General features: G+C 59.9%; 1 protein-coding gene across 4 annotated transcripts in view; it reads left to right on the forward strand.

Moving 5' to 3' along the window:
• Window positions 1–14,510, forward strand: part of COL5A1 (collagen type V alpha 1 chain) — a 157,046-nt gene extending 142,536 nt beyond the window's left edge. For 2 of the 4 annotated variants that reach the window (XM_060153938.1, XM_060153936.1), the window contains exons 64-66: window positions 1,437–1,505; window positions 5,058–5,291; window positions 12,147–14,510. In XM_060153938.1, the coding sequence (XP_060009921.1) occupies window positions 1,437–1,505; window positions 5,058–5,291; window positions 12,147–12,293 (450 nt within the window). In that variant the 3' untranslated portion in view covers window positions 12,294–14,510. Of the gene's footprint in view, window positions 1–1,436; window positions 1,636–5,057; window positions 5,292–12,146 lie in introns of those variants that run through there. The other 2 variants (XM_060153937.1, XR_009541442.1) reach the window with 2 other exon arrangements.
• Window positions 14,511–15,048: the final 538 nt, after the last annotated feature.

Genomic DNA, 15,048 nt, shown 5'->3' on the forward strand with positions numbered 1-15,048 from the left:
GGGGGCTCTGCACTGACGTGGATGTCTTGGGGACCCCTGTTTCATGTTCACACTCTCCCTACCTGGGATTTTAAATCCTTGGGAACCCACACTCCTGGCAACAAGACCCCTGTGGTTCACAAGGAAATTCAAACCTCAGGACCCTTGCATCTGGCAGAGGCCCAGGAGGAAATTCAAGTGGAAAAATGCTGGCTCATTCTTTTGTTGCTGTCTGTCCTCTGCAAACGGCCTCGCTGCTGGAGAACCAGTAGGACGCCCCCAGGAGCCCTCGCTGGTGGTGGAGCCAGGCGGACGGTGGGCTTGGGGCGCTGAGTGACGCCCGCTGCTCCTTGCCTGTCCTCTGCACCAGCGCTGACCGCCAGGGCCCCACGGGCTGGGAGCCTCGGGCGGGTTGAGGCATTCTGCCCGGTCTCCCGGGTTGCAGGGCCCCCTTGGTGGCGGAAGGGCTGGGGATGGAGGGCAGAAGTCTGGGCAAGGCGCCAACCTGCCCACGCCTCTGGTCCTGCTCTGGGAGGAGGCGGCCTTCGTGCTTTTCGGGCGCAGCGCTGACAGCGGCAGGTTTGGAACCAGAGAGGAGAGTCCCGAGGGGCGGGGGGCAGGCTGGGCTTGCTCTTCCTCCAGTGGGGCCGCTTCTCAGGATCCCCCGCACGAGGCCAGCTCAGAGGAGAAGCCAGGGAATGGGGAACGGGACCTGGCGCCCAGGCAGAGCACCGGAGGGACAGCTGGGAACAGGCTGGACCTGTGGTCACTCTCCCCAGAGAGAAAACCCCACCACACACCCGGCACACACGCTGCACACGCACCACACGCTCACACACACCACGTACGCACACATCCTATGCAGAAACACACACGCACGCCTCACACCCAGCCGGACCTCAGTAGGGTCTCCTGCCCACTCTGTCCGCAGGTAGAGGCCTTGGAGATGGAGCCACGCCCCCAGATCAGGGGATCGAATCAGGGAACGCCCACCTGTCTGCTCTCAGCCTATCAGTAGTAGATGATAGTCTCTGGGCGAGACGAGTGAGGATCCGCCCGTTCACCCCTTCCTTAGTTCACTCCACGAGCAGTTTTCTGCAGTCACGAGGTGCCAGGCTCTGTCCTAGGTGCTGGATACCCAGAACGGGTCAGATGCAGGCTCTCGTGGCCCTGCACGTGAAGCAGGTGCTTGCGCCTGGAAGGCACCAGGGCTCCCCCGTCCCCATCGCGGTCAGGGGTCCATGCTGGAGCGAGTGCCCAGCTCTGGGGGAGTTAGGTGCACCTAAGGGATCTTCTCCCAGGAGGCCATCTTGCATCTCCGTGAGGGCAGGACGCAGACCCGCTTGGGCGGGGAGAAGGCGTGTGTGCAGGACGTGGGAGCATTTCTCGTGAAGGCAGAAGTAACACTGTCGTTCTCTCTGTTTCTCTCCCTCCCCACCTCCCGCCTCGATGTTTAGGCCAGAATCACTTCTTGGCCCAAAGAAAACCCGGGTTCCTGGTTCAGTGAATTCAAGCGTGGCAAACTGGTAAGACGGCCTTCGACTCGTGTGCAGTGTCCGTTAAACCCACCCGTTTCGTATCTTGCAGAGTAAAATGGCCCGCTGGCCCAAAGAGCAGCCCTCTACCTGGTACAGTCAGTACAAGCGAGGGTCCCTGGTAAGTGGCCACGGGGCTGTCTGCTTGCGGCACGGCCTGGCTCGGCTCTGCATGGGACTAATCGCCCCCAGCGCCGCACCTGCTCTCGCCCTCTGGCCAAACTGCTCCACGGCCACGACCGCCAGACGCGGGCCGGCCCCTCCTGCCACGCTGACGAGGGTTCACTGTAGCCGGGAGCAGCTGGACGGTTGTCTCTTCGGGTGGAGGACACGAAGCTGGCATTCAGAGCCCCCGCTGGGTGCCGCCAGGAGTTGAGACCAGAGACACCAGGAGTGGAGGGTCTATTTTGCTAAGTCCTAGCGGGCAGCTTGGAGGAAGTGGGTCCTGGACCATTAAACCATCCAGTTCTTTCCAGGATCTGTCCTACTTGTGCCCTGCCCCTGCTGTGGCTGGGGGCCGAGGGGCCATTCCGGTTGCCGACGGGACCCTGGGCTTCTCCGCTGCATCGCCCGCGACCGTGCTGGTCCCTGTGTTAACTTCTGGGGAGCCAGTCTTGAATAGGCCATCCCGGAGGTGAAAGGCAATGGGCATCCCTCTAAAGTTCTGGATGTGATGCTTTTCTAGCCGGTATAGAGGCCAAGGCCATTTGGACCCGATCCTATGGGGCCGGCGACGGCCGCCACGCGGCAGGGTGTTTTCCCCGAGCATCTCGGGAGTTTTGATTTGGGCCCGTTTCCGGAATCAAGTGCAGAGTTCTATGCTCCCTTCCCGGCAAGTTCAAGGACTAGGTTCCAGATGTGGCCGCGTTGCAGGTGCCACGAGAGCCCCCTTTGCTTCCTGCGTTCACTCTTCGGCTAGTGTCCCACCTGGGCCATCCTTGAAGGACGTCCTTCTCACTCAGAAGCCAGCTCTCGGGTCCACGACTTGCGGGCCCGACCCTCTGCCCTCAGTTGGCTCCCCGGGGGGTCCCAGGGCCACGTTCCCCCAGGACTCAGAGTAGGGCCTTCCAGCGGCCTCTGCCCGCTGCACTTGGGGACCCCCCGTTCCTAGGCCCGGGGGTACTCGTGCTCAATTAATATCTCACGGCCCGTAGCCCTGATTCCCAGCCACTGCGGCTCTTTCCAGATACTGAAGGTTTGCGCTCACCTTGCCACGTCTGGGGACTTCCTCTCGTCTCTGTGTGGGGACCTCCGGCACCCTCACCCCCTTTTTCTCCTGCTGTTTCTTCTCTCCTTCACCTCCTCGGTGCTATCCTCGGGAAGGAGCCACTGGCAGGCAGAAGGACCTGAAGTGGACGCCCACTCGGGGAGGCAGTGCCCGGGGCCCTTGAGCCGGGTGGATAGAGGTGGGGGGGTGGGGGGCGCGGGAGTCAGGAGGAGCCGGGGCCGTGGTCCTTTCTGCAGCCGTGCTGGTGGCCTTCTCCAGACAGGGCCCCACACACCCACCCCGTTGTTCTGTGGAAGCAGGTAGAGAACACCCACTTTCAGCCACCAGCCCAGAGCCTGTCTGCTGCTTGGGTCCTGTTTCTCAGACAGTTGACCAAGGATGGAGGTGAAGGGACAGTCTAGGGGAAACATCACCGCATCTTTGGCATTTTCCTGCTGCATCATTTCTAGCAGCCTGTGACCATCAGGGTGGACAGGGCATAAATACAGGTCCCTCCCTGAAGAAAGAGGTGCTTTTCTGGGCCGGCTGCCCTGGGCGCCCCACGTGAAGGTGATACTGCAGAGCTGCTTCCCGCCGGGAGGGCGGGGCCTCATGACGGGGCTCTGGGACTCCATCGTGGGGCGGGGCTTGGCCGTGCCTGTCGTCCTCCACCTGCCCGGCACTGGGGGCTTCAGGTCCTTCTGCATCCAGCACTGCCCGCCTCTCTCTGCGCATGCGTCCTTCCTACAGTCAGTCGCCTTCCGTCCAGGAGGAACAGCCAATGGCCCAGACTGCGGTTGGTATTCACTCTCCCTCCTCAAGGTCCGGCTGGAAGTCGGTGTCTGGTGGCTGTGTGGGGAGCTGGCCAGCAGCTCTGCGCTCCCCCCGCTCCGGCGGCAAGGGCAGGATCCCAGGCCTGGCTCACCGCCTTCAGCTCTAACTGTATAGACATCTCTATACATACGTGCACAATATCGGCTTAAATTCTCGCTCGTGTGTTCAGGACGGCTCTCTTAGGGTAGGCTGGGGGCTAGGGTCCGAGACAGAGCAGGGAGGAGAAACGCGGGTCTCAGATGCTGACGTCCGTCTGTGCGTCGTCTGACGGGGAGACGTGATGGGCCACCCTGCTCTGCTGGGTGTGTGAGGAGAGCCTGGCCTCTCACGCTGAGGGCCTTCAGGGAGAGGAGAGAGCCGCCTCGTCCCAGGGGCTAAGGACCGCCCCCGCCCCTGCTGTGTCCAGCAGCTCAGAAAGCTGCAGTTTAGAAGACGCGGAAACCGATCCGTCTCTCGGGACGCCTGGCACTGGCCCGCGCCCGGCTGAGCTCTCAGCCCCGCGTGCATCCGACCTGCGATGCTGCGAAGCCACTGGAGGACCAACACTGTCTCCCGGTGCTGCCCTGGGTTTGCTGGCAGAGAGCGGGGCTTTCAGCGAGGCTCCTGCCGCCAGAGCGCCCCGGGCTGCCCGCTCAGTGTGGGCTGACCACCCCAGGCCACGGCACGGCCCACTCTGCTTTCCACTGGATTCCATGCCCGGGCAGGGGCAAGAAGGGCCTCTCCCCTGTGCCTCCACGATGCTGCCTGGTCCCTCCAGGCTTCTGGGTCTTGGCCGTATGTCCTGTGACCCTCTCACAGGCCAGCCTTCCTGTCTGCTGGCCAAGACCCCATGCCTCAGGCCCCTTCCTCCCCGAAGCCACCTGCCCTTCCTGTCTCCAATTCTCATGGCCCCAGCCAGGTCCTTGTACGTCACAGAGATTAGCCAGTGGTTTTCATGTATTAGCATAATCTAACAAGCACCGTTTTTTCTCCGGCATCGGGGCACAGTGACAGGGATGTACATGCCAAGCTCATGCCCTCAGGGTACTCATGGTCCAGGGAGGGCTGCAGACCAGGCCCCAGGTGCCTCTGACACAGGAGTCCAGTGCTGGTGTGGAGGGCCTGACAGCCAGTAGGAAAGATGGACACTGAACCGGGCCAAGGTGGGTGAGGGCACCTAACCTTGGCAGGCTTCCTGGAGGCAGAGGCACATGAGCTGAACCCTGGAGGCTGAGTAGGGACCAACCAGGTAAAGTAGAGTGGGCGGGTTATCTAGGTCCCTGAAAGGAATGAGGCGTGGTTCACAGTGTTCCAGGGAACCCCCCAGAGAGCCCAGTGCATGCTGGCCTGGGGCCCGGGGCCCGGGCGTGCAGCAGGTTTCCAGGTGGGGCTCTTGGCGTGGTCCAGATGACCAGAGGAGACAGCGAGTGGCTGAAGCTCTGGAAGCCCCGGCCATGTGGACGAGGGGCTCTGCGCAGCCTGTGTGCCCTCCCTGCTGAGCGCCCCTTCTTGTGTCCCTGCAGCTCTCCTACGTGGACACGGAAGGCAACCCCGTGGGCGTGGTCCAGATGACCTTCCTACGGCTGCTCAGCGCCTCCGCCCACCAGAACATCACCTACAACTGCTACCAGTCGGTCGCCTGGCAGGACGCCGCCACGGGCAGCTACGACAAGGCCATGCGCTTCCTGGGCTCCAACGATGAGGAGATGTCCTACGATAACAGCCCCTACATTCGCGCCCTGGTGGACGGCTGCGCTGTGAGTGTCGCCCGCAGCCCTGCCGGGGGGGGGGGGGGGGGGGGGGGATGGGCGACGGCGTCCGTCGGTGCCTCACGCAGTTCATTCGCTCACCACGAACTTCCCGGGCACCTACCGTGTGCCGGGCCCTGTGCGCAGCGAGGGCCCAGGCACAGTGCCGCTGACCGTGGCTGGCGGACGTGGAATCCCCAGGCCAGCGGTGGGGACCTTCCCGCGGAGCTGGGGTCGGGAAGGCCACGCTGAGGCCTGATGGCAAAGGCCGACCGGGGTCCCTGATCCCGTGCCTGCTGTGACGTGGAGCGTTCTTGGTCCGATGCGGAAGTTGAGACGCCTCCACTTTTTGGGGAATGTCCGGAGCTGAGTCTGAGTTTGCTCCTGGGAGTGTGGCCGTGCTGGGAGGTGTCCTGCAGACTCAGAGGGCGTTGACAGTGTCAGCCCTTGTGACACCCCCGGCCCTCACTGGGTCACCTCCCTGGACCCTGTGCCGCCCTCCGGGAAGGACGTTCTGCTCAGGCCCGAGAAGCCAGTCAGGCCTGGGCTTGCTTCGCTCTTTGGCCCTCGGTCCCTGCGCTTGCCAGGGTCAGCCCCTCGACTGTGCCTCCCGGGGCTGCGTCTGCCCTGGGCAGCCCGGGTCCGAGCTGCATCCTCCTGTCCTGGGCCGTGCACGGGGCCCAGTCCTGGTGAAACCCTCGGTTGTGTCCCTCCTGTGGCTTTTCCAGGACTGGAGATGGGGGTGTCAGCAGGAAGCACTGCCTCTGCAGGTCTTAGTGTCACATCTGACATCAGACCCCCGGCCTCTCACCACCTGCTCCCCAGAGACCCTGCCCGAGGCCCCCCACCCAGCCTGGCTCCCTTGGGGGACACTTAGTGTCCAGGGCCGGTTTCGCGGTGCCGGCGCCTGTGGACACCCTCCTCTGGAAGGCACTGTGCCTCTGGTCTCGAGGTCGGGAAAGCTCTTCACTAATTCCCAGGCCCCAGTTCCGGTCAGGGCCCTTCCCGTGGATTTCCACATTGAGGGAACCACGTGCAGTCCCTTCTGGTTCTTCCTGGTTCCAGAAGGTTTCACCACTTGGCTCCAACACCCTTGTTGTACAGAGTGGCCAGGACACGTATCAGAGCTGGTCACAGGTGTCCCGGGCACTGAGCTGCCTCTGCGTGCTGGTGAGCAGCCAGTGCTCCTGCCTGTGCGTCCATCTTCCCCGCTGGGCGTTCCTGTCCTGTGCTTTCGGGGCGTGTGTGTGGGATCTGAGGGTTCTCCCTAAGGCCTGCTGAGGTGGTCTGGCTACTTGGCCAAGACAGAGTGTCTGGATGGCCCTGCAAGGCAGGAAAGTGGGAGGGCAGCGCTGACCCACTGGGTCGCTAGTAGCCACTGAGGGCAGGACTCGGGTGGATCCAAGTTCACGTCCCGCCTGCTCCCTGGCTGCCCCGCTGCGACTGGGATGGACCCTTCAGCTGTGGGAAGCTCCAGTCCTTCTCTCTACAAAAGGATCCAGTTATAACCCCCAAGGGATTCCTTGGGGCTAGAGGTGAGTGCAGGGCAGGCATGGGGCCAGGGTGCCCGGAAGGGCGGCCTCCCCTCCACGCTGCCCTGGCCCCTAGGACTGGTGACGGTCAGTCCTTCAGACCTGCCCATGGAGTGCGCAGAACTGGTCCCTGTTTAAGGTCAGATAGGGATGCAGTTCCCCGTGGAAAGAGATCCAGAAGCATCCGGAAGCCTCAGCCGTCCAGCATGTGTTCACGTTCCTGACGCAGACGCCAAGCTGCTACCAGAAGGCCGTGAGGCACCGGGTAAAGTCATCCCTCACGTCTGTCTTCTACAAACAGAAGTTATAACAGCACCGCGTCACAGGGCTGTTCCAGGGGGAACGTGCCTAAAACGACCTCAGAGCCGTGCTCAGCTGCCGTGAGCCCCAGAAGAATCCCTGTTCCTGTGATTGTTTTAGGCAACACGGGCTCACAGGCACAAGGCAGTCACGGTGGAGGTGTGAGGAGAAACAGGGACTCTCGTAGAGCAGAGGCAGAGCCTGGGACGGGGCTTGGAGCTCCTTGGCTTCCACGGCAGAAAGGGAAACACTCTGGGTGGCCCCATACGTGTCATCTGGTAAAGCGTGCAGACTGGTTTTCTGGAAGAGAGACCGTTCCCTGGAAGGGATGCTGGGAGAATGTATCTTGTGAAGAACCGACTGGGGTGAAAAGGCAGAGGCCCCTGGCCCCCTAATGCAGCTCAGAAGCCTCCTGCACTCTTGAGAGCTTCCTGGGAAGATTCAAGTGCCCCATGCCTCTTCCTCTCGAAGCTCCCTGCCCGGAAGTTTCCAGTACTGCTGTCGAACTCAGAACCTGACCTCCCGGCTCTGCAGGCTCCCAGTACAGGGCAGGCTCGGACCTTCCTTAATCCTACAATCCAAAGTCCTCTCCCTCTGGCCCAACGTCTCCTGATGACGTGGGTGTGCTGTCAGCATCTGGGGCAGCTGCCCATTGCTTGGGCCTTTCAGGACATCACCAGCATCCATGCACCCAGGGCACAAGGAGCACTCCCCACTCCTGGGTGAGAACCTCATCAGGGTCTTCGCTTTATTTTGTGAGTGACCTGCCAAGACCCTCAGGGTGTGGCAGAGCTGAGTCTCCTAATTCCCACCCCAGCATTCTTCCCACCACAGTCCCTTCCTGGCATAGCTGCACCTTGAATGCCTCCATCAACGGGGAGCTCACTACCTCCTGAGTCAGCCCAGGCCACGGTTCTGAAGTCTCAGTGTTAGGAAGCTCTTCTGAGAAATGAGCTGGAACCCGTTTGCCCATTATTTCCACCTGTCATTCCTGTTCTGTTCCCTTAAGGCATGCAGAGAAAAGCTGGTTCTAGACCAGAGTTTCTCAGCCTTTGGGGCCGGATGATTCTTTGCTGTGTGTGGGTGTGGCGGGGGAGTAGAAGGGTCCTGTGCACTGTAGGATATTGAGCAGAATTCCTGGACTTGACCAGCTAGATCCTCTACCCACTCAGCTGTGACAACCAGAAGTTCCTCCAGACATGGCCACATGCGCCCCGGGGAACAAAACTGCCATTCTACAGGAAGGACAGTCAAAGATTTGGGGATCGCTCAGAAGGCTGGAAGGACCGGGCTCCTTCGCCTCCACCCAAAGAAGTCAGCCCTGCTGCCCAGGAGCTCCGCAGCTGAGATCCACGGGACTCCCGACCGTGAGCTTCTCCTTGAGAAAATCAACAGCACCGATCCAATTTTCTGCCCCGACGCCAGGAATCCTGGCAGTCATTTCTGAGCTCTGTAGTAGTCCTCTGGGCATTGCCAATGCAGAGGCAAGACTTAGCATCATGGGAATATCTGCATTTGGCGCTTGACATTTTTACTTCTGGAAAAGATGTTGCCTTTGAGGAGGTGGAGAAATCATGACTCTAAGCAGAATAATCCTGATGATGGAGGACATGGGCCCACGTTCCTTCAGGCAGGGGAGGGGCTTCCGGGGAGGGTTGGGCCCAGCAGAGCATGGAGGTGGGGCATAGGGGCACTTCTGAAGAACGGCCTGGAACAGTCAGCGCTCTGCTCACCCCACCCAACTCCGCTGCCCACCAGAAGTTCAGCCACAGTTTGAAAAGTCACATCCCTCCCAGGTAATCCTGCAGGAGGCCTGAAGGAATGCGTGCTAGCTGCCTCCCCCGGGGCGGGGGTTGGGGGGGGCCTGCTTGATTCACATGGTGATAAGGGCCAGGGCTTCCCTGGTGGCGCAGTGGTTAAGAATCCGGCTGCCAATACAGAGGACACGGGTTTGAGCCCTGGTCCGGGAAGATCCCACATGCCGCGGAGCAACTAAGCCCGTGCGCCGCAACTACTGAGCCCACGTGCCACAACTACTGAGCCCGCGCGCCTAGAGCCCGCGCTCCGCAAGAGAAGTCACCGCAGTTAGAAGCCCGAGCACCGCAACGAAGAGTAGCCCCTGCTCGCTGCAACTAGAGAAAAGCCCGTGCGCAGCAACGAAGACCCAACGCAGCCAAAAATAAATAAATAAAATAAATAAATAAAATAAATAAATAAAATAAATAAATAAAATAAATCTATTTAAAAAAACATCGGACGCTGGCACGGTGCGGCCCTGTGGCCTGGCGGGTGGGCCACTGAGCAGCACCGGCCCTGTGGAGGAGCGCAGATGACCGGGCAGGAGGCCCAAGGAGCCATGCCACATAAATCCCCTTGTCTGTGCAGCTCTGCGCACCCCCGGGGGCCGTTGCCAGCCCATAATGGTTATTAGTGCCTCAGGAACAACGGGGTAATGGAGCGGCGTGCACACGGCGGCTTACAGCTTACAGATGCCCCCTCTAAGCGCTCTGATCGTCGGAGCTCTGGGGCCCATCAATCCGAGAGAAGTCACTCTACCAGCTGAGCACGCGCCGCCGTCCCTCGTGGGCGGAAGAGACGGGCGCCGGCCCTGCCAAGGGCTGTTTGCCCCACTCCCCGGGGGGAAGGAGAAGGCTGGGCTGCCCAGCTCACGGGTGCACGAGGCTCAGGCCGCCTGTGGCCGAGGCCGCAGAGCTCCCCATGCCAGCAGCGGCCCAGGGGAGGCCAGCCCAGACGTCTCACTTGAGCCCCTGCTGGGTGGTTGTCGGACCAGTGAGGGGGTAGAGCTGGGGCAGGCAGGGTGGACTCTGGCCCCTCCTCGCTGGACTGGCCGAGGGAGGGCGAGGGCTCAGCTTCCTCCCAGGGCTCCATCCTGCAGGGGCGTGGCTGGGCATCCTCTCTGGGGACCCCGTGTTGGAAGCTCGTAGCATCTGTGCCCTTGAGCTCCTGGCCGCCGGAGCAGGTCCTTCAGACAGTGTCGCTCAGGGGATGGCCGTGACCCACGTGTGTCAGAATTGCCCGAGCTGTGTCTAAACCAGGCAGACGCTGCATCCACCCTAGGCCTCCTGAATCCCGTCTCTGGGAGGGACCAGAGCCGGTAGTGCTAATGAGCTCCCGAGGGGACGCACGTCGGCTCGTAAGTGCGAGTCCTGGCTTTAAAGTATTTCCAGCCTGGCCTGCTGCGGGTAGGAGTGAGCGCTCTCCTTAAGGCAGGGCTGTGGGGAGGACAGGTTCGCGGGGTCAGGGAGGCCCTTCAGGAGGCGACGTCTAGAAGCTCACAGAGCAGGTCTCTCCCAGGCTCGGCGCCTTCGTGGAGGCCTGGCCGGGAGCCCTGCCCCCATGAGGCTTCCTTCCATCCTCGCCACCTCCTGGAGTTCCAGTGGAGAAAAATGAGCCGCAGAGAGCGTATTACTTATCCATGGCTTGTAACAAATTACCTCCCAAAGGTAGCGCCTAAAAAAACAAATATCTGTCATTTGACTCAGTTTCCGAGGGCCAGGACTCTGGGGGCAGCGTAGCTGGATGGCTGTGGTCCAGCATCTCTCCCGTCTGCTTGAGCTGCCATCACAAATCACTGCAGAGCAGGGACTTGTCGAGAACAAGCAGTTGTTTCTCACGGTTCTGGAGGCTGTATGTCTGAGCTGGGCGCCGGCTGACGGGCTCTGGTGAGGGCCCTCCCCCCGGTTACAGACAGCCGCCTTCACGCGGGGTTAAGAGCTTTCTGGCTGTTTCTTAAAGGGGCACGAGTCCCATTCATGAGGCTCCACTCTGACCTGATTGGCTCCCAACGGCTCTGCCTCCCAACTCGGTCACAGTAAGCTAAGGCCCCCCCACCTGGATCTGGGGGCCACACACAGTCTGTCCCTAACGGTGCCGTGAGGTTGCTGAGCTGCTGTCGCAGGAAGGTGCCCTCGTGAGGGGCTGTTCCTCACCAAGTGGGCTCCCCCTGGGGAGGGATCCGTGGGGGATATGGGGGCTGGAGCCGTCGTGGAAGCTGCCGCCCGGAGAGTGAAGGCCGCCTCATAGCAGCTGGACTTACTGAGCGCCTCTCCAGGGTCACGCAGGGCTCCAGGGGCTTTATGTGGTCACACAGGTGATGGTCACGGCCTCCCCCAGAGGGAGGGACCCACGCTGTCCCACGGGAGGGGAACAAGGCCCCGGGAGGCACTGCCTTCTCCCTCAGCTGGACATGCCTCGCTGGGGAAAAGACGGGAGGGAGGGCCTCCCCGGGGCCAGATCCAGCTGAGGATGTGCCTGGTCCAGTGCGAGGTGGAGAAGGCTGCTGGTCCCAGACAGGTGGGCAGACCGTGTCTGCGAGGATCCGGGACCCTCGTCTTGGGGGAATTGATGGGGGACGGGGTCAGTGCATCCCTGACAAGTGTCCTGATGCTCAGGGTTGGGTGTAGGTGCTGTCTGACCAGGGTGGACCTGCACCTTCACCCCCTGTATTCTGGGAGATGTGGAGGGCGGGAGAGGGGTGACACCACTCCTGGAGCAGTTCTGTCCCTTTCCTGGGGCTCACTCTCCTAATCGGAAACGTGGGGCTCACGTCCCCCAGGGTGGTGCTGAGCGTGGTCCCTCCATACCTCAGTTTACCCAGTACTCCTCTGAGGGCGGGTAAGGTTCCCTGTCCTCAAACTTGTGAGCGCGGATCCCTCTCACTTCCGAGCGCGGTCCAGCCCGCTGATGGCCCCAGGGAGGGCCTGCGGTCCGCTGTCGCGGTCTTGGTATCCTCAGACTTCCTCGTCTTCGAACAAGGAGTCCCTGGTGTGGATGTGCCACCTGGCGGGGAGGGGACATGGGTCCAAATGGGCTGCGGACCCTTGCACAGCCTCCTTACGCGCGCTCCTGTGCCCCTCCCGGACGGGGGGTGAGGCGGACGTCTTGGGGTGCGCTGCCTGCTCCCCACGGCTCGCCCTGCTGAGGGTGGGTGTTCGGAGCCGTGGCGGGCGTGGATGGCTGGTTCATCTCGGAGCCCCCGCTGACCCGCATCCCCCTCCCTCCCCTTCCCCAGACAAAGAAAGGGTATCAGAAGACCGTTCTGGAAATCAACACCCCCAAGGTGGAGCAAGTGCCCATCGTGGACATCATGTTCAACGACTTTGGTGACGCGTCACAGAAATTCGGCTTTGAAGTGGGGCCGGCTTGCTTCGTGGGCTAGGAGCCGCGCGAGCCTGGCCCCAAGAGCAACCTCGTGACCTCAGCGCACCGCCCGCGGGTGTCCTGGACGGTGAAGGCCCCTCGTCCCTCCCCACCGCGCCGGGCCCACTCCACACCCAGAGAGAGCAAAGGGAAAGAGCCGGAGTCCCGGCCCCGGAGACGAATCACATGACCTAGATGCCCCGCAGCCGCTGCTTTGCTCCAGTTCCGTTCCGTCTACACCACACTCCCCAGGGAAGGGAACGGGGCCCACGCGTCTCGCCCCCGAGCCCGTGGATCTCGTTCACTGAGAGTCCACAGGGGCCCGGGTGTGGCTGCAGTATTTGGAGATCATGTTTTGTTTTTTGGAAAAAATTCAACTTGAAGATGTGTACTTCCCCGACCTTCAAAAATTGTTCCGAGGCAAGCCTTGTAAAGGTCGCCTCACCCTCCGGAGCCTCTGTTTTTAACAAGATCCATTCACAGGCCCAATGTCATCCTGCATGTGCCTTTCCGATGGATTAAAGGTGCTTTTGTTTTTGTGAGTTTTAAGTAAATGTTTGTATTGTATTGTCATAAATGTACAGTGTCCCTGACTTTCAATCATGCCTGTAAACCCCGCTTTGGTCCCACCGGGAGAATTGAAAAAACAGGTGGGGTGTCCATCGTGGGATGCGGTCCACACCCCCGCCCGCTCAAGGACGTGTGAGAAATTAGAAGTTTGCCAAGGGCAGCAAGAATTCACCCCACCATTTACAAAGCAGGCGCCGGTGCCCCTTTCAGACAAGTCTTTGATTAGCTCTGGGTTTTACTTTTTAACAGGGAGAAAAAGAAAAAAGGATTTTATACTTTGCCTTCTCCACATGCACTTAGATGGAAACGCAGGCTTAAGTTAATTTTAATTGCTTCCTTTTTCCATGTTTCTTCCTGCAGAGCCTGATGGGAGGATGTCCAGGGCAGGGAAACCACATTTTCTGTAGATGATAATTAAATGAAAATTGGTGCTTATTTTTACACTTCTCTTTCGTGGTGCTATCTGTTAAGATCTCCTGGAAGGTGACACTGGGGGTAGCTGCCATGCCTCCTTCTCCCATCTTTCTCCATCCTGGCTATTGCCTCCACCATCCGGGTTTTTGCCAAGCACATTAAGGTAAATGCGGGTCACCTTCCCTCCCATGGCCCCGTTCTCCTCCCAGACAGCAGTGAAGCCGCCCCAGGCCGGGTACCAAACTTAGGCCGTGCATCTGTGATCTGAAAACACACACACACACACACACACACACACACACACACACACACACCACATGGTCACTTACCGCGTGGTCCACGGTGTAACGATGGCGGATTGTATTCTGTTGCCGAACGTTTGTGGTGCTAATTTCTGCGTTTGTTGCAAGAACTGAATTGAAGCGGCAGCATGTGGCCTCAGCTGGGCCGCCTTTGCTGCAGCCTCAGCAGACAGACACATGTGCAATGAACTCTGGGAGTCCCTCCGGGGTTGCCAGCGGTGCCTTTTCCCCACGAAAGCGATGTGGATTTTTCCATCCGCAAACGCGCTGGGTGCGGGTCTCAGCCGCGCGGGCGCTCGGGGCCGGCCAGGCTTCATCTGATACTGGTCCTCCCTGAGCGAGGGTGAGGGCTGGCAGGGCCAGCGAGGAAGGGCGATCCCTTTACTGTGAAAAGCTGCCCGTGTGCAATGCCCTTTCCTTCCACAACGGGAGAAGCAAGACAGGCCCCAGGGCCCCGTGCAGCCTCCTCGGGAGGAGCTGTGACAGGGCCCAGCTCTGGTGCTGTTCTCCGCCCGCCCCGCCTCATTGGACCGTGGTTCCGGCTGAGGAAACCACTGCGGAGCAAACCAAGAATAACAACACACCGCCCACGAGGATTTCCTGGATCCCTCTGGAAACTGAGTCTTGCTGTTGCCAAAGAAAAGCCTGGCTTCGAGATTCTTCCGAACCCAGGATGCCAGCGTCTGCCAGCGACCCTCCCCTTCATCTCGTCAAAAGAAAAGCCATGTCGGAGCATCGCCCTAGGGCGCCCTGTGGGTTTTGTCTAGGTCATGTGATTCCACTTTGATTTCTCATCCTGCCCGAGTTCTCCTTTTATTCTGTCGATCTTTTCCTCCATTGGACCCTTCAGAGCTGTTGTAATTTGTACTGAAGTCAAAATGTGTCCCGTTTTCCCCAGACCACTTAGCTATGGTATATTGCAATAAAATTACTTCTTATATTTGCAGAAATTCTTCTGGCGTAATTTTATTTTTTCCCCCTCATCTACATAATTGGACACATGTTGGCGAAAAGAAAAAACGGTTCAAAGGAAACCTGTGGTAAAGATTCTAGGACATTAGGCCCTTTAAAACTAGAATGTTGAGTGACACATTGTACATTTCCTAAAAATCCAGTAGACGTGTTCATACGTTTTAACTGTAATGCCCAGGAAAGGGTGTTTTAAAGTATTTTAAACCTGTGTAACAGAGGAATAATTGTAATCCTTTTTCAATAAATCAAGATTAATGTTTCCACCGTAAACAGATGTGATCGGCTGTCTTCTTAAGTGTGACCAGGGCCTTCCCCTGCATTAAACCAGTGTTTGACCCCAGTCTCAGGACAGGAGAAACTCTCAAAATCCTGGCCAAGGTCACAGAAAGTGGAAGGAAGCCACGCGCCAAGGGAGCTCTTCCCCGGAGGAAGTGGCAGCGGGCGTCCGGAGGCAGAGCTGTGCCTTGGGGTGCCCTTGGGTTGTGGTCAGGCACCAGCCCTCCAGGCTTCCTGGGG

The sequence above is a fragment of the Lagenorhynchus albirostris genome, chromosome 7 (assembly GCF_949774975.1).
Source record: "Lagenorhynchus albirostris chromosome 7, mLagAlb1.1, whole genome shotgun sequence".
NCBI lineage: Eukaryota > Metazoa > Chordata > Mammalia > Artiodactyla > Delphinidae > Lagenorhynchus > Lagenorhynchus albirostris.